The following is a 27,997-nucleotide window of genomic DNA, read 5'->3' as shown; positions in this document are numbered from 1 at the left end:
CAGCATCACCGCCAACAACCAGGTGTCCGGCCGTCTCTCAAGACTGCACTCTTTCCCAACCTACGCGACATGCCACGTCGGTAACGTGCATCATGGCCCGCAAAGGCGGGAGCTCGACTCAGCGGATGGCACCGCCACCAGTGACTAACGGCAATTCGAATGGCGTTCCGCCCCCTTCGACTATCGCGGCTCAAATTGTACACAACGCTTCAAATGTCAATGCGCGGCATGGCCAAGTAACCAAAGTCAGTTTTGGTGAACTAGTAAAGGAGTTTCTTCAACATCCAAACACCGACGAGCCTGATCAACAACTCGTAGCGCTCGTGTGCGTCATCGCGGAAGCGGGTCTTGAGGGACTGTTCAAACATGATCCGTTTGCCCAGGACCAGCAGAGGCAGCAAGGCATTGACAGTATTGCCGCGCTTACCTTCATCCTGCAACAGAAGCCACATCTACTGCTGAGCACCCGGGACAGCGAAGACGACGGTATACCTCGGCCCCCACTCATTCTCTGGTTATATCCCAAGTTACTGGGCCTGTTGACGTATACAACACTCAATTCTGTGCACGACCATGTACAGCAACTGCTCCATCTGTGCCTAAGCGTGCTTGCTCGAACATCTGCCCTCTGGCGCTCAGCTGCAGTAGTCTCACAGCTTTACAGGTCGTGTGTGCAATGTGAGTACTAAGCCAGAACCCTTTCTCCATCCGCTTACCTCTTTCCAGCTATCTTGACAAAATTGCAATCCGTGGACGATCCGGTTTCGGTACCTGCACCGTCTTTCAGTGTTGCCCTGCCATCATCAAGCAACATCAGTGTGTTCTGGCCAGAAAGCCAGCAAATTATTGCTTTGCCCCACGATCTGCAGCGAACCATCACTTCGCAACTCGGTGCCATCAACGTTGGTTTCTGTCTGCTTCTGGCGTTGGCGAATGCTATCCAGCCTCAAGAGCGGGAATCTGTGACACCTGGTGCCTTAGATCATCATCTAACCTGGATCATAGATAGTGCTCAAGCTTTATGGAAATACTTCAGGCGATGGACAACAAGCTCGGCGAAGCGTCCTTTCTCTGATGAGATTACGCTTGTATATTTGCAGCTACTAGAAATACTTTTTCTTCCTCCATTGGCGCCTGGAGACCGCACCTGTACTTCGTTGAAGAATGCGCAGGCACTAATCACTAGCCTCCGCGAGTTTGTTGATGGCTTACCATCATTGCCGGCATCAGAGAGCAGTCAAGTGCGGCTGGCCATCATCCTCACCCACTTACGCAGTGCACTTATCTCATCGCCTGAAAATATCCCGAATATCCGGCGTCGGCAGGAAGCGAGCAGAACCATCGTTTTACACGATGTTGAGGAGATTATAGCTAAGGCTTGCCGGGACGTGGATCATTTTTCTAAGCTCCATAAAGACTTACAGGTATGAAACGAGCACTGCAGTGTCGACATATACTAACATATACCAGCTGGCCCTCTGTCTTTGGACCGCACCAGGCACATGGCCTATGTCTGTCGCAGACATACGTAAAGAGCTCTGTGAGAGTGACACTGGCAATTTTTCGAACGCTCAACTTGCTGAGGAATCAACGCGAATCCTAAAATCATTCCGCGTATTAAACCTAGGAACCGAAGAGAGGCCTACCAAGCGGCGGAAGACATTACCAGACACTTCTGACATTAATCGTACTATATATGAGCGACTCATGATGGTATTGAATGGCAGTAGTCAGGACTCACCTGTTTTCAACCTGTCTAATCTTCACAATATCATCGAGTAAGTCCTCTCAATTGGTTCTGATATCCATTGCTGATTTCAATAGAACAAGGTACTCATCCATCATGGACGACGAACTACAGAACGAACGTGCACAAGTGGATATTATGACAGCATTCACAAAGATTGCATGTGCTGGGTCCCGTTGTTTAGAACCATCACAATCAGCCTCGCAGCCACTGCAGTCACTTGCTTGTTTGTTGTGTGATGTCAGCTCACGAAATGGACGAGACGCCGCGATGCATTGGAACGAACAGGACGATGCAGAGAGCTGGAAGGACGCTATTGCTGCCATGCTTGCGATCACGAAAGAGCCAGTGTTCGAGGCGTCATCTCAATCCCGGGTGCTTATGGCTGTGGCCATTGGCCGTGTCTACAACCATATCTCTGACCCTGAGTATCTGTCTCTCGAGGTATGTGAGCTAGGACAGTGGCTGCTTGCGTCTATGAGTAGATCTTTACGGGAACTGAAACTCGCTGCGACAAGTTCCTTGATGGTGTTTTTACGAGATGACATACACAAAACCGTTCGTGGAAAAAATCGGCGGTCTTTCGTAGAGTTTCTGGATGCACTGGCGAAACGCAACATCTTATCCGATCAGGAAACGTTGATCCTCGCATATGGTCGAACCGCATTGACATGCGGCGAACTAGAGCTACCCATAATATTACATCACCTCATCGAATACCTAGGCCATCCAAACGCACTGGTATGCGGTATGGCTTACCGCGAACTTGAGTCGATCGCTAAAGGGTATTCTATGGATACGATGCAGCTTTTAAGCCCTTATTGGAAGGTCATTGGCTTCTCAGTCATCAAGGACATCGTCAACCAGCCTCAGAAGGCGCAGCAGCTGGCTGACTTGACTGAGCAAAACGTCCGTCAATTATTGGTACAGACCCAAGCGGATACTCTTCCTCATCTTGTATTGAGCAAACGAAGAGACATCATTGAGAAGATCGCCCAGGCACGGAAAGCTTCTGTCATTGACGTCTTGACGCATCCAAGAGCCAATCTTGCGAGGATACTCGCCTTGCTTTTATCACAGCCCGTCGCTGAAGTCGAGCAGACAGCGATGGAGACTCTAGCGGCCATTGAGCCTGCTATCCGGGATAGCAGTAATAACAAGCTCGAATCTTGGGTCGCACTAGATATAACTGGCGTTGCCATCGAGATACTGAAACTAGCGGCGGACCAAGAAATTGTTAGGAAAAAGCCCTATTACAAAGGTTTCAGTACCCTTGCATCGCTCGCACCGGACACGAAATCAGGTCAGCGGAAATCTACGTCAAAGACCAAGAACCTGGATGCATTCTGCGAGACACATATTCTAGGCATTATAGCATATTTCTCGAATGTCATCGAAGCCCCCAACGCCCAGGGAAAGGCAACACCCCATCCAATGCCCGAAAGGAAGAGATGCATAGCTGCTATAGGGGATCTCATCCACCTTGCGCGATTTAGCGTGAATGGAGCGTTGCCACAGATTCGCGCCTGTCTCCAATCGGCCATGGGAGATCCAGACCTATGCGACGATACATTCACTGTCTGGTCTGCGTTCTTAGCAGCTCTCGATGGAGACGAGACAATGCTAGTCGTTGATCAAACATTCTCATTGATCGTACAACACTGGTCAATTTTCTCCGAAGATACGCAGCTCAAGGCTCACAAAGCTATTGAAGGCATAATACAGCAGTATAATGCGCAACTTCGAGATAGAGTGGAATACCTTCCTTCGTTAGCTGGCATACCAATGCTCTCCAAAATTGAGGGAGAATTGGTAAAGTTCAAAGATATGGTCGAGACCATCAAGGTCTTCCATGCCTTCAGCAATCGATGCAAAGATCAGAACTCAGTCGTAGTGAGACAGGCACTGATAGAGCTTGTGCCATTTCTAGATGCCAACCAGCGGGAGCTGCACCAGTCAGTAGTCGGTCAAAAGCCTCTCCCGATATTGGCGGCGTTGACGCGGTCTCTCCTTGATGCCAGCGTACGGTTCTCTGAAGACTATTCTGATATCACCATCCTTTGTGCTCAATGCCTTGGTATCATCGGCGGTCTTGATCCATATCGAGTGGAAACAGTTCGTGAAAAGAAGCGCGTCTTGATGCTATCAAACTTCTCACGGAGAGACGAAGACATCGATTTCGTGGCATTGCTCCTTGAGCAAGTTCTGGTCAAAGTCTTCCTGTCTACCACAAATGCTAAAGCACAGGGCTGGATCGCCTATGCCATGCAGGAGATGCTCAAGCATTGCGGGTTCAGCGCTCTCCGCGGGGCAAAGCCTCGGTCTTCGCAGACTAGCACAGAGGCACAACGCTGGAATGATATTCCAGAGGCTGTCAGAACTGTCTTGACACCCTTCCTGGATTCCAAATATTCCGTCAACATGAATCCATCAATACAGTACGAGGGTCCGACATATCCGATCTTCAACTCCAAGCTCAGCCATGGAACCTGGCTCCAGACCTTTGTTTACGACCTGTTGCGAAAAGGGCAAGGTGTCAATGTTGAGATGGTCTTCCCTGTTCTGGCTAGAATCATCAGGGGCTACGATTTATCAATAGCTACATTCATCCTTCCGTTCGCAGCTCTTAACGTTATCGTATCTGACAGCGATGAGAACAAGGCAAATGTTGGCCGAGAGCTCTTGCAGGTGCTGCAGGCCGATTTACGTACGGCGGAGCAACACGAATCTTCCATCATCAAGCAGTGCAGCGAGGCAAGGCCCTATAATTACTCCATCAACCTCTATTCGCTGACCCATCGCAGAATGTGTTCCAGACACTCGACTACCTGTCACTATGGCTACAAGAGAAGAAGAAATCCCTGATTGACGCAAGAACAATGGCGGGAAAAACGGGACGTGGTGTGTCCGAGGACGAGGAGATGAACTCCATCAAGCAAGTCAGTCGCGTTGAAGGGATACTCCAGCTTATCCCCGCAGAGATTATATCCCGACGAGCCGTTGAATGTGGTTCGTATTCTCGAGCCTTGTTTCACTGGGAACAATACTTTCGCCAGCAGCGAGACAAGAAAGCGGCGTCGAAGCAGCCCTTCCCTGAGAAAGACAGTTTGCTGCAACATCTACAAATGATCTATGCGCATATCGACGAGCCGGACAGCATTGAGGGGATATCGGCCCATCTCAAGGTCCTCAATCCTGAGCAGCAGATTATCGAAGATCGTAAAGCTGGACGGTGGACAGCAGCTCAGAGCTGGTATGAGATTGCACTTTCTGAAAAACCGAACGATGTCGAGACTCAGATTAACCTTCTCACCTGCCTAAAAGAGTCCGGTCAATATGGTGAGTCTGAATAAGTGAATTCCAAGAAGAGTTACTAATGCTCGTTCAAGACTCGATCCTCAATTACGTGGACGGTTTCCACGCAACTAACTCGCTTTTGAGTAGTACACTGCCTTTCGCAGCTGAAGCAGCTTGGTCTACTGGTAAATGGGAACAACTCGATCGACTTCTTGGTACAGTTAATGTCGCAGACTCGAATCTTTTCATAGATTTCAACGTTGGACTAGGTCGAGCGTTATCAGCACTTCGTCACAAGAACCGTATCGAGTTTCAGGCCATCATTGCAAAATTGCGAGAAGTTCTGGCAAAGAGTATGTCCCCATCCACCACAGCTTCTGTACAAGCATCGCATGAACACCTTGTGAAATTGCACGCGCTATACGAGATAGAAGCTGTAAGCGGTATGAGTAATGGGGTTGCGGCGGACCGTGAGGTTATCCTTGAGAACTTGGATCGCCGGTTGGACGTCATTGGAGCGTACACATCAGACAAACAGTATCTTCTGGGACTACGCCGTGCCGCCATGACATTGTCTCGGTGAGCAACCTGACCTGGCATATGTTGAGTATTGCTGACAGACAATAGCATCGAATTCACGAAACTCGACATCGCTTCGGCATGGCTTACAACAGGACGGCTAGCTCGTAAAGGAGGCTTCATGACAACTGCTTTCAATTCAGTGCTACACGCCGAGCGACTTGGAGATAACGCATCTAAGATCGAATATTCGAAGCTTCTTTGGAAAGAAGGTCACCATCGTAAGGCAATTCAAAACCTTCGTGGTGCAATCGACAGCAACGCGTTCCAGCGGGAGGACACTGTGCCCATCAACATCTCTGTTACTACAGCCGGTCGAGGCGAAGGGCATTCCATGAACAAGGTTAAGTGCCATGCTCAACTACTGCTCGCTAAATGGCTAGATCGCGCAGGTCAGACCCAGTCGATGTCTCTGAAAGAGGAGTATGTAATTGGTGTGCAAACGTATCCCCGGTGGGATAAAGGTCATTACTACCTGGGTCGATGGTATCTGAAGCTTCTGGAGTCAGAGAAGCAGCAACCAATAACAAAACAGAGCTCTGAGTATCTCTCAGGAAGCCTGGTCAAGCTGGTCGTTGAGAACTTCACTCGCTCTACGGTGTATGGGACGAAGTACTACTACCAGACTCTACCCAAGATACTTACGCTATGGTTGGACATGGGTATGGAAGTCACGAACAACACACCCAGAACCACCAAAGATAAGGAGTTCCATGGGCATCGGCTCAACTACCTTGAACACATCAACAAATATGTCGCGCGCTACGCAGCAGAGCGAATGCCTGCATTTGCATGGTATACCGCTTTCCCGCAGATCATCACACGCATCAGCCATCCAAACAAGAGCGTTTGGGAGGCTCTCCAGGCGATTATCATCCGAGTCGCTTCATCGTACCCGCAGCAGGCGCTTTGGGCTCTATTTGCCGTCCTTCACTCTACACAGGATGACCGCAGAGCTCGGGGCACTGCCGTTCTGCAGAAACTGCGCGTAAGTTCTCGACCTGGTCAAGGTCAGAAACCAGCTAACAACAAAAAGGACGCAACAAAGCGCAAGGGAGCTTTCGTCGACCTCAAAACCCTAATTGGTCAAGGACAGCGACTTACTGATGCGCTTCTGGCAGCTTGCGATGCTCCCATAGAGTCGCGAGTAGCACGCGTGAGTCTTTCAAAGGAGCTGGGATTCAACCACAAGTTGGCCCCCACGCTTCTGGTGGTGCCTATTGAGGCCAATCTGCTTCCCAACCTGCCTGCTGGCAACGACAGCCAGTCCCTCCGTCGTTACAACCCATTCCCAGCCGACGCCATCACGATACAGTCATTTGATGATGATGTACTGGTCTTGTCGTCTCTACAGCGTCCACGGAAGCTCAACGTACGCGGTTCAGACGGCCGCTCATACGGCTTACTTTGCAAACCAAAAGACGATCTACGCAAGGATCAGCGGCTCATGGAATTCAACGCCATGATCAATCGGGCTCTCCAAAAGGACATCGAGTCGAGCAAACGTCGCCTGTACATCAAGACGTACGCCGTGACACCTCTCAACGAAGAGTGCGGAGCCATTGAATGGGTCGAAGGCCTCAAACCCATGCGCGACATCATCCTTCGTTTCTATCGCCAACGCAACATTGCAATCGACTATGCAGAGATTCGTCTACTGTTAAACGAAGCCTGCTCATCACCCTCCAAAGTCACCATCTTCACTGAACGCATCCTCGGTAAGTTCGTGCCTGTGTTACATGAATGGTTCGTAGAGACGTTTCCAGAGCCAGAAGCGTGGTTCGCAGCGCGGCTTCGGTACACACGGTCTTGCGCGGTAATGAGCATTGTTGGGCACGTACTAGGTCTAGGAGATAGGCACGGTGAGAACGTTCTCCTAGAGCAAGGCGACGGTGGCACCTTCCACGTAGACTTCAACTGCCTCTTCGACAAGGGTCTCACGTTTGAGAAACCTGAACTCGTGCCCTTCCGCCTGACACACAACATGGTCGATGCCATGGGTCCCCAGGGCGTTGAAGGTCCGTTCCGCAAGGCCGCTGAGCTCACGTATAAGCTGCTTCGACAGCACGAAGACACGCTCATCACTATTCTGGAGACATTTGTGCATGATCCCACGGCGGATTTTCTGGGTGGTAAACGGAGGAAGAAGATTGTAGGTGTACCGGATACGCCGCAGGAGGTCCTTGATGTCACGCGCACAAAAGTGAACGGGTACTTGAAGGGGGAGAGTGTACCGTTGAGTGTAGAGGGGTACGTCGAGGCACTCATTGCTATGGCGAGGGACCCGCACAACTTGGCAGCCATGTACATTGGGTGGTGTGCTTTCTTCTAGGTGGTTCATCTTTTCAGTAAAAGCAGGCGTGTAGGAGTCATGTCGAGGGCGTCGTACAGATGACACTGAAAAAGTGTCAGCAATTAAAACTCGTCTTCATCTCAAATACCACTGCAGTACAGGCGGAACTATTAGTAGCCCTTTACGTGCCATGTGAAGACTGACTCTTGCATATACAAGATTGGCATTACAATACGTAATTGTAAAAAGTAGGTACTCCCATTCTCTTGAAAACGCCGAAACAAAGACTCGTAAGAAAAGGTGATGCTACCCAAAAGACACGCTCGAGCGGATATTCGTCGTATAGCCTCGTTGTGTGATGGATTTCAGCCCAATGCGTCCGCTGCTAACTTTGCACCTATTCTTAGCAGCACTTCCCACCCATGCCAGCGTTTCCACTGTCTTGCCCACCAACATCCACCTTGGGCGCCGCAGTCTGATCCGTCCTTGCGGTGTCGATTAGCCTCTTCTTGATATCTCCGGCCAAGCTGTAAAAGGCCTGGTCGACATTGATGTTGCTCTTGGCCGAGACCTCGAGGAAGGGAATGCCAAGTTCGTCAGCGAGGGCCTGGCCCTGTTCTGTGGAAACGGCGCGCTTCTCTTCCCAGTCGCACTTGTTGCCAATAAGAATCTTGTTGACACCCTCGGTGGCGTGTTGCTCGACGTTGGAGAACCATGTGCGAATGTCTGTTGCCCAGTGTTAGCCTCTAGTATGGATGCCCGCTTGTTGCTGTCCTGTGCAGGATACCCAGCGGAGACGTACTGTTGAAGCTCCGTTCATCTGTAACGTCGTAGACCAGCAGAATGCCCATAGCGCCTCTGTAGTAGGCCGTGGTGATGGTCCGGAAACGCTCCTGGCCGGCGGTATCCCATATCTGCAGCTTCACGCGCTTGCCGTCGAGCTCGATGGTGCGGATTTTGAAGTCGATGCCGATGGTGGTGATGAACGAGGGCGTGAACGAGTCCTCACTGAAGCGCAGCAGACAGCATGACTTGCCTACGCCCGAGTCGCCTATGAGGAGCAGTTTGATCTGCGTGGGGGGAGGGGGGAAGTGTTAGTGTGGGTCTTGGTATACAAGCGGTGGAGGGGCGCTCAGGGTCCAGCAAGTACGGGGTAGGGCGAGCTTACGAGAAAGTCGTAATTCCTGGATCCAGCCATGTTGGTGTAGGGCGGCGATATGCGTTATCGGTCGGTGCGTGGTATGCGGAGTTGGCGCCCGCCGGTTTGGGCTATGGGTATACGGTGAGCTGGCTTCCTTTGGCGGTTGCACGAGGATGCCGGTGATGTAGGCTCGACTCGACAGTGCAAGGTGCAGGCGATGGGCTTCGGTCTTGGGTATATGTCTGTCGCTGTGTGGTCAACAGCAGGCAGCGAAGTGAATGGCGTTGGAGTTCACAGGTGCCAGCCAACGTTGGACGTTAGCGCCAATAGTCCGCACGGGCTCACCACCTTCGTCACTGTCGTCCGCAGCGAGTGATGAGAGGCGGATTGGTGGCAACCGCGCTCTGGGCCCGACTCGGCTCTGACTGCCGGCATCACGACGCGAACCACAAGACTTGGTCATGCTGTGGTGCCTGGTGTAGAATGCACCTTGTCGCACCTAGGCGGCCTTGACCCTCACATGCTCGACTCACGCCTACTGGAGATTACGCTTCGCAGTGCACCAACTTGCTCGTAACTTTGTATTCAAGTGGGTATGTACGCTGATCATAAATGTGCTTTTACCGCGTCGTCCCAGTTGCAAAGAAAAAACATGCTTCCTCAAGTAAACCATTTCGAGTACGCCCACCGAATACGCTCGACCACTTTCTGCTGTCGCTGCAGCCCACTCCGCACATCAACAAGCTCATCTATCTCCACCAACAGGTCGTGGAAGATGCGTCGCGGTAGGATTCCATTCGCAGCTTGTCGCAATAGATGCACTTCGCAAACAAGGAGACCGTGGTCCTTGTAAGAAATCTCACCATCCTCGGTAGCGGTCGCGCTGGTGAGGATGCGATCAATGTTGCGTAGGATGAGCAACATGCGACCCTGCCTTGCCCACATCTGCACGCCTTTACGGCTACTAAACACACCTCGAAGGTATCGGTAGACGCCAATACTGACGAGTACACCGGGCGTCAGACCGATAAAGCCAAAGAGCAATTCTTGACTCTTGAGGATGCTGTCGATACCACTCATGGCAACTTCCACATCGACCTTGGTCTTCTGTACCTGGATGAGGAGTGCGCTAGCGAGATTGCCGACTATGGCTCCTTTGACCGGGCTTTGAATGTCCTTCTCGTACGATCTCAACACCGTTGTTAGGTCGCCCTCGCGGACTTTGGCTCTGATGTCGGCGATCTGTGTCTCGTTCAATGCTGGGCCTTCGGGATTCTTGACAGCAAAATCAACAACCATGCGCTCGAGGCTTGCGCGGTCAGATTCCAAACTCCGTTTGCTCATGATGGAAACCTCGCTGTCTTCATTGTGCCGGATGGTACCGATGATTCTCATTGCAGGCTCCACGACCCAGTTTGTCCAAAAGTCAATCACAGTCTGTCCTAACTCGCGTACCCAGGTCAAGATTTCCTCTTTCCGGTTGACGAAGATGCGCAGGATAGTGGTTGAAGATACAAGGAGCATAGTGGCGGGAAGCCAGTACCGGATGATCAGGGATGGACGTCCGTTTTCCTTGACCACAGCATTGAAGTTTGACGTGTAGGTAGGCAATGCGTCCCGGAGTAGGTACTGGAGTCGCTCAGCGACGTCTGCCGGCTTGAGTGTACTTGCTGTGCGCTCTCCAGTGGGTTCGTGCAGGGAGTAGAATTGATCGTCCTGTGTGATGCTGGCCACCGAGTCGTCGAACTTATCAACGGAAAGCTCTGCTGTGTTCACGCTTTGGATGACGGCATCCATGAGGGCAATGTTCTTGGACATGACGCTCTTCCATCTATGTCCACTTTGTGTTCCGAGGAGCGTGGGCGACTGGGTGCCGTCGTCGTGCACACTGGAAAGATTAGCAACAGCCGTGTCCCGCAATGAGCTTATGACATACCTCTCGTTACCCAGGCCTTCGCCTAGCAGCACGCCGAGCGCGTTTGCGTTGATAAGTCGTATCTTCCTCAAGGCGGCCCGCTTCTTCCTGCCTTCATTTCTCACAAGCGCCAATGGGCTCACGACTCTTCGCTGGATGTTGGCGATGCTCCGCTCTTGCACTGCGTCTTTGACGAGGCCGTAGAACTGGCTCCATCCATTGGCCACCTGGCCGCCGCGCGATAAGACATCATGGTATATCTCCTGCGACCATTTCCATACGCGGACTGGAGATGTTTGTATCGAGTATAAGCCAGCGAATCGGTAGGTGGAGAGAATGTCGTCCCAGTACCACAGGTCGTCTTCCAGTGGGATGGTCTGCTCCAGTATCGTACTCAAGACCTGGCCGTATACCTGTGTCGTCGCCTTGCTGACTAGCAGCCATTCCAGCTCGTGCTCGTAGCTCGCATCCTCGTAGCTGCTAGCGATGTTGGCACGTTGTAGCGCCTCGGATATGCGCGCGACGGGGACAAGGCTGTGCTTGGATGACGCAGTGGTAGAGAGAGACTTGATGAGATTCTGCAGATGTGCGATTCGGGACGTCTTGGTGGGGTTGTGGGCTTCCTCGGCGGTGATGGAAAAGCTGCCTGCTCGCGTGGCTGACAGCTGCAGCCGATCGAGCTGACTGTCAATTCGTCGCACCTGGCTGCAATGCGGTTAGCCAGAGTTACAGTACGTCGCTCCAATTGCTCGACTTACTCAACCACGAAAGACATGGTTACCGGCGCGTCGACTTTCACATGGAGGATGCGGCAGGATTCTTTTGATACGAGGAGGGGATCGGAATCGGAACCAGCATGACGCGCGCCCGCCCGCTGCCAATGACGTTCTAGAGCCTGCCACCAAGCACAACATTCCCCACGTTTTCACCACGTAACATTTCGACACAGATGAGGACGAAAAAGCATAGCAGCCGACATGTGACGCCTCCGTTTTACCTTGTTATTCTTGCTATCATGTTTCCTTGTTCGATTCCCATCGTACCTTCCAACGGCATATACTTCTAACAGGCCAACACGTTGCTCTCAACTATCCGATTCTGACTCAGGGACCAGTCTGTCTAGGCGTTTTCCAAAAGCAAACATGGAAACATTTCCAGCGGCTTCCTGACAATCTCCGGTGCCTGTACGCTCGAAACGTAGGCTGAGGCTAGCTGGCGACGCGAGCGCTCATTCGGACCGAAGGTTGATCTGCGACCTCATCCATATCCACGTCCACGGGACGCAATGCACTTGCTTCCTCGTCGGTGAGGCGGGCGCTCATTGGTTCCAGGACTGGACTTGCTGAACGGGAGAGATCAAGTTGCGGCACAGTCAACCTGATACCGTTCTCTTGGTCAGGGGCTAGCAAGGTACCCTCGTCCACAAGCGAGTCGCGCTTTCTAGGGAGCTTCTGGCGCATCCCCAGTTCGTCTCCTACCATCTCGATGCTCTTGAAGTACTGTCGAGTGTCAATGTCGGATCAGCTAACATGTGTATTGACGCAAGTACCTTGACTGTCTTGACCTGCAGCTCCAAGGTGGCGTCCTCGTCAACCACAATCATTGGGTGGGGGTGCATCTGCAGACTAGACAGTGTCCACATGTGATTCACACCACCTTCGATGCATCTTTGAAGGGCTAGAGCCTTGTGCGCACCCGTTATTATAATAACGACTTCGCGTGCCTGACGTCTGTGAGACTTTGCCAAGGTGCACGGTGATGTGACTTACATCCAGCACCGTTTGAACTCCAACTGTCAATGCCATTCTCGGCACTTGATCCAGATTGTTCCCGAAGAACCTTGAGTTGGCTAGAATGGTGTCGTACGCCAGTGTCTTCACACGAGTTCGAGACTTCAAGCTGGAGCCTGGCTCATTGAAGGCAATGTGCCCATCTGGTCCGATGCCGCCTAAAAACAGCTCAATACCACCCGCACGCTGTATCTTCTCTTCATACTCATGGCATTCAGCTTCTAGGTCGGGCGCGTTGCCGTCGAGGATGTTGATGTTGTCAGGTTTCACGTCAACATGTGAGAAGAAGTGCTTGTACATAAAGCTGTGATAGCTTTCGGCATGGTCTCGTGGGATACCGACATACTCGTCCTGGTTGGGTCAGCACCGCTCAACATCACGCTGCCGTGCTACATTGGGAACTAGGGTACTACGGCACATGCAGAGCGGCCCTTCATACCATGTTAAATGTGACCACATTGCGGAACGAGACTTGTCCCGCTTTGTGGCGCTGGACAAGATGCTCGTAGATTAAGACGGGACTGCTGCCAGTGGGCAACCCTAACACGAAGGGTTTCTCAGGTGTAGGGTTGAAGGCCTTAATGCGCTCTATGCTGAGGCGTTAGCTGATAACGAAACATGACAAGGGAGCAAGAGATGCACCAATGACATAGTCGGCGATGTATTGGGATGCAGCTTTGGGATCGTCTCTGATAATTAGCCGCCTACGAGCGGTAAGCAAAGGGTTAGACTTCAAAGGATTGCATGCTCATACATGATGTCTGTCTGTGCCACTGCGAGCGTTCTGTGCCAAGTGAGGGGTTAGAAGTCACTTTCCACAGCGGGCTGGCGATGGTTGTTATGAGAGTTTCAGCAGCTTCACGTCACTCTGGGTCAAGGTAGTATTGCAAGCTCGATCATCGTCCAAGGTCTCTTGGTCAACATGGACAACGGCCAGACTTGCCGCATCTGAACACGTTCTCCAAAGACTTCTCTGTATCGGCCCGCTTGCTCGTGGTGCGTCATGCGATGGACAGTTGGAGGTGAACGTGGTGGTACAACGCGCCTATCTGCACCAGCTGAGGGGCTGCTACCATGTGCAATGTTACAGGAGCATGGCAGGAGGAGCATGGTCATCCTCATCGGCCGTGATAGCAGTGGAAACCTGATCGAAAATGGGTCGCGTACTAGCCGTCACGGGCAGCCAGCAACGAACATCACGATAGCGAGCGTAATTGATAAGGCCGACGTGCTGATGGAGTCGCAGGAAGACGATGTTACATTTCTGACTCGGGGTGGCGGGCGGAGAGCGTTGCACTTGTGGCTGCAGTCCGGCGTGTTCTAGCTCGCAGCCCTGTGCTGGGGGCCGGCGATGCATCAACCAACAGTGTGGTCCCAGACGCATGCAGATCCATGCATCGTCGATAAGCAGGCTTCCAACGCCCCGCTTTGACCCCCGAAGGCTGTCCCGAGAACCACTGACAACCGCGACCCGGACACCTGTAGCCGTTGCTCTGCTGCTGCTTACTGCATCGTAGTACGGCCTTGGGGTGCGGATACGGCTGATTGCTGGCGTTTGCCTGGGCAGTGCCAACGACGCCAATGAATCCTTCGCCGACGGCTGTCACTTGTGGGCTTGCAGTCGTTTATCTCCTGAAGCCAGAGGGTGTCGCGTGCTATTGCCCGCCTCGCTACCCCGATGCAGGTTGGCTGGGGGAGATTTGGTCGTGAATGGACCGTGTGAAGACCCTAGCTGACCAGATGCTTAAAACCAAGTGCCCCTCGCCTTCACCCCATCCAATGCTCGTTTAATTATAGCTTGCCATCATCGTATCTTGCCTGGTCTGAGCGCGAACATCTAGTATCTTTATTGTGTTCTGCCTGCTCACATCTTCTACACCATCGACGACGTGCTTTTACCGTCTGTCAATTTCGACTCACGCGCTAAACGCCCACAACCCATCATCGCCTGGACATCATCATGGCGACCACCGAGGAAAAACAGCCTCCACACGATGTCAACTCTCCAGAGAACTCGTTGACGGATACCAACACGCTTGATCTCCCACCTTCGTGGAAATACAAGCGCTTTACCGTCGCCGGTTTCAAGTTGCCATGGTTTGCATCACCACCTGTCCAACTGGTCATTGTTTCTCTCGTTTGCTTCATGTGTCCGGGCATGTTCAATGCTCTGAATGGCATGGGTGGTGGTGGCCAACTTGACGCAACCGCGAACAACCGGGCCAACACGGCGTTGTACTCGACCTTTGCTGTTGTCGGCTTCTTTGCCGGCACCTTTACGAACAAGCTTGGCATCCGCACCTCTCTGTCTTTTGGCGGTGTCGGATACTCCATCTATGTTGCCTCTTACCTATGCTACAACCACACACAGAATCTGGGCTTCACCACATTCGCTGGTGCACTACTTGGAGTATGCGCTGGTCTGCTTTGGTGTGCGCAGGGAGCCATAATGATGTCGTACGTCAGCCCTAAACATCTCTCTCGGTGTATACTAACAGCATCGTAGTTACCCACCAGAAGACTCCAAGGGCCGTTACATCTCATGGTTCTGGATGATATTCAACTTGGGTGCTGTCATTGGTAGTCTGGTACGCTATCCTCCCTTTGAGAATACTAAGAAATAGCTACCTATCAAGTACTAACTCTCCTAGATCCCATTGGGTCAGAATATTCACACCAAGACTGCCGGTACAGTCAACGACGGTACCTACATCGGCTTCCTTGTCCTCACCATCCTCGGTGCCGCTCTCGCTTGGACTCTGGTCGACGCGAAAGACGTCATTCGTGACGATGGATCAAAAGTTATCGTCATGAAACACCCTTCTTGGAAGTCGGAGATCGTTGGTCTTTACCAAACCTTCTTCACCGACCCGTACATTATCCTTCTGTTCCCCATGTTCCTCGCATCTAACTGGTTCTACGCGTACCACTTCACCGAGATCAATGCTGCATACTTCAACGTCCGCACCCGCGCGCTCAATGGTGTTGTCTACTACATCATGCAGATTGTCGGCGCCTACGTCTTTGGGTATGCGCTGGACATCAAGGGCATCCGCCGAACAACCCGTGCTAAGGCTGTATGGGCTGTACTTTTCGCGACCATCATGATCATCTGGGGTTTCGGTTACATGTTCCAGAAGACCTACGACCGTGCCTGGGCAGAAGACGAGACAAACGAGAAGAAGGACTGGTCTGACTCAGGTTACGCTGGTCCCTTTGTTCTCTACATGTTTTATGGCTTCTCCGATGCCGCTTGGCAAACCTCAGTCTACTGGTAAGTTTGAAACAAGAGTTGAAACATTCAGATCAGATCGCTAACAGAACTAGGTTCATGGGCGCCCTGACAAACAACAGCCGTAAGCTCGCCAACTTTGCTGGTTTCTACAAGGGTATTCAGTCTGCTGGAGGTGCCATTACATGGCGTATGGACGACACTAAGGTCGCCTACATGACAATGTTTGCCAGCAACTGGGGATTGCTTGCCGGCAGCCTGATTATTGCTCTTCCCGTAATTCTCTGGAAAGTCGAAGACACTGTCGCCATTGAGAAGGATGTCGCTTTTACCGACGAGACAGTCGCGGAAGTCGCTCCTAAGGCAATCGTCCACACAGCGCATAGCGATGCTGAGAAGGTCTAGTCCAATCATTGAAGGACACTCATGATTGAAACTTCATAAGTAATGACTGGGATTGGTTTACTTGTATTTGCTTGTTTATGATACCTCAAGTGGAGTTGCATTAGCGGGTCAGAGTTATGGAGCTTGATTTCCTGACATTTAAACTTAGGCGGTCATTTACAGGTCTCTACATGACACCGTGGGTCACATGTTCCGTGGCACAGCATGCTGATTAATTTGACGCAGCCAGCGGTGCTACGGCACAGCAGCTTAGCTATATTCCTAATGAAAGAATATCCTTACAATCACTGTATGTGTCGTGCAAGGGTATGCAACGTAGTACTGTAAAGTTACTGTCTGGTACACAACAGCTGTTTTATGCCGCCAGTATCCAACCACAATCAATAGGCCTGGTAGCCTGATATCGGAATAATCTAAGCACCAGTGCAATATGCAGAATATTGTCAGCATCGAACGACCCGTCCAGCCAGCATGAATCGCCACGTATCTGCTCCAGAAGACCAAGAGCTCCGAGGAGCAAACCCTTCGCCCTACATACTGCATGAAAGCAATACGAGATAACACTCCTGATCGCCAATCGATCCTTCCAGACTAACAAATCTCACAACAATCTGTGATTAGACCGGACCGAGGTCAGCAAAAGCGAACATTGCCACACATTCGTTCTCGACCCACAATCCGTCGAATACGATGTTCCAATGGATTCTTGGAAGCCTTCCAGTCCGCATTCGGGATCGTCATTCCGATCAGAGCCATGAGGGAGGTGGTGGTTACATCAAGGTAGTGCAGCAGGGCACCTAGCTCCCTACCATCAGCTAATTCCGCGATCCTCGAGTCCTCGTTATGCAAGAGGCCCGGAAGTACGCTACGTACATATCTAATGACAAGACGGTCTCTTAGAAAAAAACAATGAATATCCACAAGTGAGGTTGGATGCGATTGGACATTGCGCGCGCAAGCTTGCCTGCTTGGATCTGATCTGGTTGAGACTTGGCGCCAGAGACAGCGGGAGGCACGTGCTTCCCGCTCACTCCAACATCCCGGGGCCTCGTCAGCTCAACGCCGCGTGCAGTCCTGCTTGCTGCTCACACCAAAACACGTGCGAGGGACTGTGCGATGATCGCCACCACCGCATAACGCGTACAATCTGGTTGAATCATACCGCGGCAGATTGTCCACCGAAGTCCCATCACGAACGCTTACGGCAAGATTTGCGGTCCCAATACGGCCTAGCGAGCGTAACGGTAGCAATGGCCGTCAGGAAACTTCCTACGAAACCCCACCAACGCTCGCCATGACAGTAACGCTATATTTCCGAATATCCATCCAGCGTGCCTGGCGCCAGCGACACGCCGTCGACTGCTGTTCGCGGCCAATACACCTGGCCTCCACGACTTGCTCCCCTGCTTCCCTTCTTCCTTTGGCCCCCGCGTTCACTCTTACGTGCTCGTCTGCCCTGCCTCAGCAGCGGGTCTCGCACGCCAGTCGTCGGAGCAATACCTGACTACGTCTGCTAGCGGATACAACCTTTTTAATGTTCTGACAAGCCATACAACTATGCTTAAGAGCCACCTGCGACATCGGTTCACTAATGCTACCGGCCCGTGTCTAGCCCCCGTTCACTACGACATTCGCAGACTTTGACCTTCTTGCTGGGTTTTGCATTTTGATACAACGCCTACAAACAACGTTCGTTATACATTTGAGAATCAGTCGTCATCGTCAACCATATTCGCCGTGCCCCCTCCATGCCACCTCTCCGACTGAAACGCTTCAAGAGTGGCCGTGTCACCGTCGTCCCAGAGTCAAACAGTCCCCGTGACTTGCAGCAAGCAACAAACGAGGATAACGATCATTGCTGGTACAAACAGCGTATGCTCAATTTCTGGGAGGGACTTCTTGCAGCTCTGGAAAGAATCGCCATGCTACCATCGCTCTTGCACTTCGTGCTTCCGTCGTCAACCTCGCGACGTCGCGCGAGGGATGGACTTCGGACTTACGACCGGACAATGGACGATCTACTCCACGAAATCCAATGCCTACTGGAGGCACCATTGGGACCAGACAAGATGCTAGACATGTCTGCAAAGTTGCAGGATCAGTTTGCCCCAAGAATGCAGTCGAGCGACATATGCATGCTGCCATCGTACAATCACAAGTTACCTTCCGGTCTCGAAAAAGGAACTTATCTCGCTCTCGATGTCGGTGGCTCTACATTCCGCATCGCACTCGTGGAACTGAATGGCAGACAGCCTGGTGCCAAAAACATGCGTATTGTCGTCATGAAAAACTACAAGATTGACGAGAAGGTTAGGCAAAAAAGAGGCAATGAGTTTTTTGAGTGGATGGCCGAGAAGATACAGCAGGCGCTTGCAGATCCTCAACTGAGATCCTCAACCAGGACTGAGGAGTTTCCCATGGGCCTGGCATGGTCTTTTCCTGTCGAGTTCGTGACCCTATACACTCTACTTTGCAATGACTGATTGTTGTCAGGCAAACCTCCAGTCGAAGTGCCAACCTACTAGATATGGGAAAGGGATTTCGTGCTACAGAAGGTGTTCTCGGTCAAGATTTGAGCGAGCTAATTATGGCACCGTGCAGAAAGAGGGTAAGTCTTGATCGCTGACACAGCCTCCTACAACTTCTCACATCTTCAAGGGCCTACCAGTACACATGGACTCCATCGTCAACGACTCATCAGCGACCTTGCTATCACGTGCCTACGAAGACCCTTCAACGCGTTTTGCCGTTATTTTGGGAACCGGGTTTAACATATCTGTACACTTGCCCGTATCATCGCTCGCGTCAACCAAGTACAAGGGTTACCCCCAGCAATGGCTTGATGATGCTACTCATGTACTCGTAAACACCGAGTGCAGCATGTTTGGCAAACACGTCTTTCCCACAACCAGGTGGGACGAACAGTTGAACGACGCACACATGCGACCTGACTTTCAGCCTTTCGAGCACATGATCAGTGGTCGGTATATTGGCGAGATCGTTCGACTGATCTTGGTGGAAGCCGTACAGACAGCAGGCTTGTTCAGCGGAGAGATACCACATCAATTAGCTGAACCTTACACCCTCGACACCAGAACCATTGCCGCCATGGAGATGGATGACTCCAAACACTTGACAAGCGCCGCAGCTCTTTTCCAATCCAAGCACCCTCTGAGCAAGCCACCCACCTACAACGACATTCAATTCGTCCGTCAGGTCTCGCAACTAGTTTCCCATCGTGCAGCAGCTTTTCTCGCAACAGGTATCCACGCGTTGTGGGCACTTAGAACGAAATCAGAAGGCTTGACGCCTGCGTCCGCTGGTCGGATGAGCATCGGTTGCAACGGCTCCGTCATCGAAAAGTATCCCTTTTTCAGAGAATTATGCCAGTCGCATCTCCATGAGATGATTGCTGCTTCGGGAGCGGAATCAAACTCTGTCACTTTGGAGGTTGCCATAGAGTCGGCGATTTATGGCGCAGCTGTTGCTGTATGCTGTCTCGAAGGACAGTAGTCATTATGCGATGACGCATACGAATCGTCTCGTAAATTCCCTTTATACCCTTTACTCACCGTTGATGTACATACATTTCAATCACGTTTGTCCTTTCTTCCTTCGATTTAGAAAGATTTTCACAATCCAGCAAGCAAGACTTTACGAGAGCATACGGGAGCTTTATTACACTGTTCCCTTTCGGCGTTATTCTGGTACATCACATCGCGATGCTCTTGAGCATTTCGACGACCTAATGAAACATATTCTGATTTGCGCTTTCTCTCTCTTGCACTTGATGCGTGATGGACAGCGATATCAACGATATCGGACATGAGAATATAGCGGTGGGAAAGCAAAATGGATCCATGCACCATATTCGGACAGAACAGGTTGAACAAGCTCATCCTTCTAGACACGCAGTACGTAATTTGAGCTCCACTGCTATCTCTCAACATCACCATGCCATAGTTGACAAACGTAACGCCTAATATCCACTTTCCAATACAAGTCCCATGTCAAGGAACGGAGCATACCAGCCCGAACCGGCACTCTCCGTCTACCGGTAGCGAGAAAATAGATAGGAGATACGATTCTCGCCTGCCACGTGGGTCCCAGATGGATATGCTGCAAACCACAAATTGCGCCATCAATCCTTTGACCCACATCCCGAGGTACATTGCAGATGTACCCATTACCCAATTTACACGCAAGGCGACTAGAGACTACAGCCGTAGCGTACACGACCGAATGCTACATTATGATAAATGGTCCTCTTTTTCTTTAAAATCCCTTGGGGACGTTCGGGAAACCGGCGGTTGCTCGGCTTTTCCTTTTTTGGCGGCAGACGGTCGGAGGAGGAGGAGGAGGAGGAGGAGGAGGTGGTGGTGGTGGTGATTGACAATGCAATGTAATGCTACTGTTACACTCCACACTCCACACTCCAACTCCGACTCCAACTTCGGCCAGAAACACGCCCGAATATCACGATGCAGCGCGACACCACGACGCCGAATCTACACGTATGGAAGATGCGACGTTGTATGTAGAGTTACACTGCGGGGTGAAGATGATGACGACACCTCCGTGACCACCTTGGGCGAGATGGGTGGGTTTGGGGTTGCAAGTGCCATGTGATCGCGGTGGTTCTTCGAAAGGAAGGTTGCAGTCTTAACCTCGGCGATGGTCTTGGGAAGATGTCGGCCATGTTTCCGTCATGTTACATCTGCGTGTAGTTTGCGTCAGCCGCATTCGCATCAAGCAATTTGTCGACCATGAGCCTGGTGCCTGTGCCGCATTTTGACTGTGCCTGGATGTTATATGTAAGCAGCCCGAAGGGGACAAGGTTGAATACGATGTGTGCGAGACGTTACTACATCAAACATGGAATGACAATTGATGGATACGCGGACATTGATATGACACGAGCTAGTGCAATGTAAGAATAAAGTGGCATGATAATATCTTGCCAAGAAGGGGAAGCATAGCAATCGTATATAGTTGACAAAGGCTGCCACAGTAGATTGAAGAAGAACCTGCTGTCATAAAGGAAAACGCCAGACTCGTGCTGCCTCCTCGAACTTGAGAGCCTACTCAGAACTGAGAAACCCAAGCCCAAGACTCTTCTGTACTTCAGCCTAGCTCTTTTATCGGAGTGTAGGATCAGCTTGAAGATGAATTGCGGCTGGGCCAAAGTAAACTCCAACCCACAGCCAGTATTCTTTTTTCGTCATAACAGTATTACAAGGGGAGTCATATGACTCAACACAAAGGGTATCATAACAAAACGCAAATCGGCTTGGCTCCCCTTACCAAGCATCTGAGAAGTACCGTTTCGACCGACTCCTGCCAGCATCTGCCTTTGACTCTTGCGGGAAAGGAGTGATATGATGGACAACGTGTGGTCGATAGACAGCATCAACAGGCGGCATCCAGTCGTCCAGACCAAGCGGGAAATACTCGTAAAGCATGTCGGCACCTTCATCAGGACTGTTGATGATGCCTATCGAGAAGGAGGGTGGTCGCATTGGTGTTGCGCGTTTTCTTTGCTGTTCACTAGGCGAAGGTGCTTTTTGTGGCTCGTCATCGGTAAGAGATAGAGTGACTGGGGCGATCGACGTCCGTTGTGGGGGCACGCTTCTTGAGATCTCGGGTGTTGAATGTGCATACGGGGTAGCATGTTGTAACTGAGACGAAGGCGGATCTGGGGGTACGGCAGTCATGGCACCTGCTGGCATCTTCCAAGCGAAGTCTGGAGACGGTGGCATCTCACTCGCGTTGAACTCGAACGGCATCTGTAGTAGGTCCATGGGCTTTGAGGAAGCTGCAGGTTGATTCGGTGTTTGTTTCGGCGTGGTCTGGGTTGCATCGCCCGTTGGCGTTCTGCTGGGCTGCTGAGGGGTTTGTACTTTGCGTGCAGTCGTGCCTCCGCCGATGGGCAAATCCTTGCGGGCCTGGAAGTTGCGAGGACTCCTTCCTCGAACGATGATTGCACCAGAGTGAACTTCGCAAATGGGCACTTTGACACCACTAGCGAGGGTTGCTATCACCTTCAAACGCACCACAAAATGCTGTTGAAGCTCCTTTCTTCGGCCGTTGTTTGCAGTCGCTATCCGGAACTGTAGTCGTTTCCAGCTGATAGGAAAGCTAACGTACTCGGAGTCGATATCTTGGCCAGTTGAGAGATCAAGTGGGTATGTTGGTGGCTCCTTTTCGGTCTTGTCTTCGACGGAGGCGCTGCCCGTCGCAGGGGTTTTCCACGGGACTGATATTATCTTTACCGCATTGCCCTCGAGCGACTCGGTGGCGGAGATGGTGAGTTCTTGGCCAAGAATGGGTATTTGTTCGCCTTGGTCGGTCATGAGAAACTGCAGGCTGCGAGGAAGGGTGATGGTGCCAGTGATCTGGAAGAGGTTCCTCCTGTAGCAAGTCAACTCGGAAGGCGCCTGGACGTCGGCTGCCGTTGCCCAGGGAGACTCGGCCAGAAAGAACATGCCATGGAGCTGGGCAGACATGGATATGGAGACTCTCTGCATGGTGTAGGTGAGGATGGTGTATGGTACGACGGGCAGAGAGAAGCTGAGGAGCTTGTTGTTGCTCTCGATGCTGGGACTCTCGGGCATGCCATTGTGGTCGTGTGGGTGTATCGACTGCTCGTAGCCGCTCTGGACGTCGGAGAAAGGGTCCTCGTAGGTGCTCGGGTAGCGCTTGAGTTGGGGCGGGAGCTGCTGGAGGTGGTATGTCGAGTAGGCGTCCTCACTTCTGCGCAGACGAATTAGCTGCTGTCGGGCGCGTGCGGCGCACTTGACCTACCCGATGAACGTCTCGGCGTCGAAGTTGGAGCGCTGGTCATACTGGAGCGGCACGGGCATGGACATGTGCTGATCGGGGCCCGTGACGGTCTGGAGGGGTATGTATGACATGGTGTTTGTGTTGAAGTGCTCCATGGCTCGGCACAGCCTGGCTGGGGTCGAGGAAGAGGCCGGCGTCGATTTGGCGCATGCGCGCAACAATAGCTGGAACGCGGCGACGAGCAAGGCGCGACCGGCGGACACGATGGTGGGCGGTCGTGGTTGTGCTTCAGCGAACGCTTGGGGCTGGCGATGTCTCTCTCTCTCTCTCTCTCTGGGGTTGGAGGTGGAGAGATGCGGCAGGCGAGCAAGCGGAGAAGACGGGGACTAGACAGGCTGCACGCTGCTGCACTGTGCGCTGGAGAGCGACACCCGGGGCGACAAGGCACAGAGAGGCTCGCAGCTGGGGCTCACACAGAGCGCACCAACAAGAAGACTTGGTAGTTGTCTTGCTGAGGTTGTGCGACGACCCATCACATGCGCTTCTGGCCAAGGTCGGATGGCTGCACTGCGCAAAGGGTCCCGCCTGCTGTGGGGCTCGGCAGGGGAATTTACCAACGGCTATCTCGACGGGAAGGATACGCTTGACCTGTCTCGAGACATGCGATGCACAAGATGCTCCGACACATGTTGTATACCTCCCCAACCCTCCACGACGCACTGCGCCCTGGCACGCGGCTTCTTCGGTAGCCCTTCTCCAAGGGACAAGCCGAACGGTGATCACCCTACGCCATCGCACCAGTGGCGCTTCAGCCTCCTACTCTAGCTATGCACCCGCTCAGCTTTAAAAATAACAACCACCTCTGCAACCACCCCTAATCCGACGTCGCCATCTATCTCGTCTGTCAGCTTAAACTATTCAGCCGCACGGAGAGCCCGACAGACCCTTGGAGGGAACCATCCGATCCGAGTACATCAGTCCACGACCGCACGGCTTTCTACATGCAATGACATCACATTATGGTACATGCTGTAGTCGTAACCAATGGCACGCCTGCCCGTACCGGATACCAAAAAAAAGCAAACCAAAACACGAGCCTAGAATATTCCCAAACGCCGACCCAAGAAGCTTTGAACAAAGTAGCCAGCGCCCTCGGCCTCTGACGGGAAGAGCCAGCCCAATCACGCGGGCGGGATCATAGTCCATGTCGCAGCATCGCAGCTAACTTCCTCAAAGTTATGCATGACATCGAATCCCATTGCCGAAAAGCCGTCGAAGTTGCCGTCTCCGTCCATCTGTCTGTGTCAGTATGCTGTCGTGGCCGAGCGACCGACGGCTACTCACATAGTCGAGCAAGCATGCGTTGCACCCCAGCTGCTTGATCTGCCGCATGCCAAGAAGGATCAGCCCCTGCAGTAGTGTCGAGTACTCTCCTACTCCAGGTGATATGACGGGTGAGGAGATACCTCCAGCCGCCTCGTTGAGGTGCTTCAGCGGAGGTATGTACTCGGCAAGTCGCGAGTGGCTGTTGTAAAGCACAACAGTACCTACCAACGCGCCGTCTTCTGGTCGCTTTGCCCGAATAATACCACAAGCCGTCGGGTCTGTGAGGGCAAGCTTGTACACCTCCGCTAAGCCTTGGCGATTGCTCGTCTTGATATGGTCAAGAATAGGTCCTGCATAATCCCATCCGTACACAAGGTCAAATTGTGCTCCTGCACTTGCTAGACTCTTGGCCATGCCAGTGGGCGGAGTCCATGTCTGCAAATTGCGTGCAACCATGTTACAGACGGGACGAGAAAGTGCTGCACCCCAGCCAAGTTGAGCAAACCACGATCGAAGTCGTTTGCGCTCATTTCCATGTCCGGTTGGGATTCCAAGATACATACTTGGGAGGCGTGAGCCAAGCTGGAATCTCTTGATACCCTCCTTCTGCAAAAGTGTACGAATAGCTCGGTTGTGCAGCGAATGACCAATCGAGAGCTTTCTCCTTGCTGGATCTACAAACAGGGCCCCGATGACACCGGTGCCTGTGGCCTTGAAGAAGTAGGTCGAGCAGAATCCATAGAGTGCTTGTGTGCTGCTGTTTCTGACGACGAAGTGTGATTCTTCTACTTCCGGGTGGTGCAGGATGAATGAATTTGACGTCGCGCTTGCCATCTCTGACCGTTGGCTAGGAGCTGTGCTTTCGACAACAGCTGCGACTAATGTGTCCAGAGCGTTTCCGTCTCGCTCTTCGTTGAAGACTGCACATGTGAAGGTATCAAGTCAGTATATATCTCACATGCATTTCGTACAGCCACGACTTACTCTCAACTAGCCAATGTTGCTTGCTTGGATGGAGCTTTTGGCTCTTGCTGATAGTGCCCGGTAGTGTTCCAGAAGGAGTCAATTCACCATACAGTACCCTGACGAGGGAGTTGAGTGCTGTCTCTGTGAAATCGTAGGTGCCTTCAAATGTGGTGTAACAAGTCAGTGTTTTTCTTACATGCAATTCATAAATGGATGTTACTTGCATATGTATGTCCCAATCGATGTATCGATCGCAAAATCGTATGGGCTTGAAACTGCTACGACGATCAAAGGTTTTTCGCGCCTCTCGCCACCAGTCGTATACTGCATGTTGCAAATCATTGAGACATGCTTGGTAAACCCATGCTGGTACAGATTCCGGTTGGCGTCAGCCGTAAGTACGATGATTGCACTTGCCCGATTGATGAGATTTTCATGGACTGGGCGAACACCGTTTGCAGTGTAAGATGTGTGAAGTAGTCTCCCATTGCGTTGCCTGGCGAGAGAACGGCCCAGTTCTCTAAAGACTCGTTCCCCACTCATTACTGACGAGCTCCGATCCCATACAGCAGGCTCTGGCGAGTGGCCTGCCGCGCCGTTAGCAGCATCAGATATTGCTCGTGACGCCGCTGATGCAGCCAAGGGCTTCACAAGCGGTGTCAGCAGAAGAAGCTCTTCTTCGCTCTCAAGTATGTTCGTTAGCGGCAACAGTCTATTCTTATCTCGGACGACTGTGATGGAGCTGTTGTACGCTTTGGTCGATAGTGCAGTATGCGAAGGCTGTAGCTTTTCCAGGTAGTTGATGCCCGGCGGGTTCAAGGCTTTTTCCCATGATGTGCACTTCTTCTTCATGGCTAGCACGCGTCTGAGTGAATTGAAAATGCGCTCTTTCGAGACCATCTCCGTCTCGATGCCAGTCTTGAGGCCTTTCAGCCCTTCTTGTTGAAGCGAGAAGGATCGACATAAAAGTACCACATCGCAGCCCGCATTGACCGCCATCACTGTGCCGCCGCCTACACCAATGTTGTGACTGAGAGCATCCATCTCCAAACACTCCGAGACCACGACACCATCAAACTTCAGGTCTGTTCGAAGAAGTTCGTCGACAACTTGCTCAGACAAACAAGCATGCATCGCATTCAGTCCAGCTGATGACATGGCGCAGCCACCAACCATCATGGAATCAAGGCCCCTCTCAATGGCCTTCTTGAACGGTATCAGAGCGCTTAGGCTAAGTTGCTCTAAGGATTCTGTGATGATCGGAACGTCAAGTGTTGAGCCTAGAAACTCCAGATTACCGTAAGAAGGAAAGTGTTTACCCAAAGTCACCACCCCGGCGTCCTTGTAGCCTGCCATGAAGGCGCAGCCAAAGGCAGAGACTTCCTGGGGATCGTCACCAGCCGTCCTTACCCCTAAAGGCTGGTTGCGTGCATTGGTGAGTACATCCAGACACGGACCGAAGATCCAGTTAATGCCACACGCAGCAATCTCCTGTGCAGTCGCCTTGGCTACTTCGAAAGCCAACTCGGTCGAGCCTGTTGCTGCCATTCCCATGTTACTGGGATATTGGCGGATGTAGATGTCATCGAAAAGACTGTTAACGCCGCCATTTTCCTGATCGATCCCAATGGCCAGAGGAACAGGGTGGCCCGCATCGTGAGCAATCTTCTGTAGCTCATAGATAAGCTGGGTAGTATCTTCGGCCGCTGTGGCAAGTTAGTAAGAGAACCCACGACGGCGAATAGCCACAAAAAGCGTAAGCTGCTGACATTTCAAATTCTTGGCAGTAAGTAGTATGCAGCCAACATGATGTTCCTCAATCAGTGTACGAATGTGGGGAGTGACCGAGGTGCCATCGAAGCCCATCATGAACAGTTGGCCCTACAAAGCCTCCGTCAGCGAATCCCGCGCAGCGTGGGCGGATACGACCCACCATAGTCCTACATCACGGGCAAGTTAGCCTGGCTCTTGGTCACATTGCGCATTCTCAGGATGAGAGTGGGCATCATGCTCACCTATCGAGGTCGTCCCAGACAGGATCCATGTTCTCGACCTTGCTCATGATGACAGCGCCGTCGCGTCGCAATGAAGCCCTGAATGCGACGTGGAATTCCGGGTGGGCACCAAGGCTTGAACGTGACTCGCAGATTGGTAGTGGATGAAAGATGGGGAGGATGGCACGGTAGCATTCACGCCATTCCAAGCTGGGGTACGTGGTTAGCGAGCCGCTAGCTATCGCAAGCCCGTCCATCGTTACACCATCCACTTCCTCGACTATCAATGACATCCACTTCGATGCCACCTCACATGCAACTGTGATACACCCGGATTGTTCGGCCAAATGTGATGATCACCGTGTTACTTCGATCCCACACTCCACTCAACCTAAGCAATGGGACAACGTGCCTTATGGCGATGATACAGGTCGTGCAAGGCAAGTTTGCCCGCCATCGATGACTCAACAGAATCATCGCATGAAGATAGGCGTAGGGATGCAATCGCGATAAAAGTAGTAAACGGGCT

At 52.0% G+C, this 27,997-nt stretch overlaps 8 protein-coding genes across 8 annotated transcripts; 3 read left to right on the top strand and 5 right to left on the bottom strand.

Annotated features, from left to right (window-relative positions):
- Nucleotides 1-92: 92 nt before the first annotated feature.
- Nucleotides 93-7,955, top strand: GT037_001344 (protein kinase rad3; the record flags this gene model as incomplete). The annotated part of the gene is made up of 8 exons (XM_038926391.1): nt 93-678; nt 727-1,424; nt 1,471-1,778; nt 1,825-4,435; nt 4,552-5,086; nt 5,137-5,623; nt 5,672-6,611; nt 6,660-7,955. 8 exons carry the CDS (start codon nt 93-95, stop codon nt 7,953-7,955), a joined length of 7,461 nt encoding a protein of 2,486 aa, XP_038792247.1.
- A 364-nt stretch (nt 7,956-8,319) lies between these two features.
- On the bottom strand, nt 8,320-9,114 carry GT037_001343 (gtp-binding protein sas1; the record flags this gene model as incomplete). The annotated part of the gene is made up of 3 exons (XM_038926390.1): nt 8,320-8,642; nt 8,719-8,986; nt 9,085-9,114. The coding sequence occupies 3 exons, from the start codon at nt 9,112-9,114 to the stop codon at nt 8,320-8,322; spliced, it is 621 nt and encodes a 206-aa protein (XP_038792246.1).
- A 603-nt stretch (nt 9,115-9,717) lies between these two features.
- GT037_001342 (uncharacterized protein) lies at nt 9,718-11,747 on the bottom strand (the record flags this gene model as incomplete). Its single annotated transcript, XM_038926389.1, has 3 exons — nt 9,718-10,945; nt 10,994-11,677; nt 11,731-11,747. 3 exons carry the CDS (start codon nt 11,745-11,747, stop codon nt 9,718-9,720), a joined length of 1,929 nt encoding a protein of 642 aa, XP_038792245.1.
- Nucleotides 11,748-12,180: 433 nt separating this feature from the next.
- Nucleotides 12,181-14,274, bottom strand: GT037_001341 (glucosamine-6-phosphate deaminase; the record flags this gene model as incomplete). Its single annotated transcript, XM_038926388.1, has 7 exons — nt 12,181-12,471; nt 12,522-12,695; nt 12,742-13,113; nt 13,202-13,350; nt 13,405-13,466; nt 13,517-13,546; nt 14,270-14,274. The coding sequence occupies 7 exons, from the start codon at nt 14,272-14,274 to the stop codon at nt 12,181-12,183; spliced, it is 1,083 nt and encodes a 360-aa protein (XP_038792244.1).
- Nucleotides 14,275-14,722: 448 nt separating this feature from the next.
- GT037_001340 (mfs general substrate transporter) lies at nt 14,723-16,399 on the top strand (the record flags this gene model as incomplete). The annotated part of the gene is made up of 4 exons (XM_038926387.1): nt 14,723-15,219; nt 15,269-15,350; nt 15,414-16,036; nt 16,090-16,399. The coding sequence occupies 4 exons, from the start codon at nt 14,723-14,725 to the stop codon at nt 16,397-16,399; spliced, it is 1,512 nt and encodes a 503-aa protein (XP_038792243.1).
- Nucleotides 16,400-18,147: 1,748 nt separating this feature from the next.
- Nucleotides 18,148-19,912, top strand: GT037_001339 (hexokinase-1 protein; the record flags this gene model as incomplete). Its single annotated transcript, XM_038926386.1, has 3 exons — nt 18,148-18,845; nt 18,893-19,007; nt 19,058-19,912. 3 exons carry the CDS (start codon nt 18,148-18,150, stop codon nt 19,910-19,912), a joined length of 1,668 nt encoding a protein of 555 aa, XP_038792242.1.
- A 1,787-nt stretch (nt 19,913-21,699) lies between these two features.
- Nucleotides 21,700-23,337, bottom strand: GT037_001338 (acid phosphatase; the record flags this gene model as incomplete). Its single annotated transcript, XM_038926385.1, has 2 exons — nt 21,700-23,152; nt 23,204-23,337. The coding sequence occupies 2 exons, from the start codon at nt 23,335-23,337 to the stop codon at nt 21,700-21,702; spliced, it is 1,587 nt and encodes a 528-aa protein (XP_038792241.1).
- A 1,026-nt stretch (nt 23,338-24,363) lies between these two features.
- On the bottom strand, nt 24,364-27,536 carry GT037_001337 (glycoside hydrolase family 3 protein; the record flags this gene model as incomplete). Its single annotated transcript, XM_038926384.1, has 7 exons — nt 24,364-24,477; nt 24,527-25,428; nt 25,493-25,749; nt 25,800-27,180; nt 27,244-27,355; nt 27,408-27,414; nt 27,490-27,536. The coding sequence occupies 7 exons, from the start codon at nt 27,534-27,536 to the stop codon at nt 24,364-24,366; spliced, it is 2,820 nt and encodes a 939-aa protein (XP_038792240.1).
- Nucleotides 27,537-27,997: the final 461 nt, after the last annotated feature.

Source organism: Alternaria burnsii (genome assembly GCF_013036055.1).
Source record: "Alternaria burnsii strain CBS107.38 chromosome Unknown 705, whole genome shotgun sequence".
In the NCBI taxonomy this organism is placed as follows: Eukaryota; Fungi; Ascomycota; class Dothideomycetes; order Pleosporales; family Pleosporaceae; genus Alternaria; species Alternaria burnsii.
The sequence above is the reverse complement of the archived record's forward strand: the minus strand, read 5'-3'. Positions and strand labels throughout refer to the sequence as shown.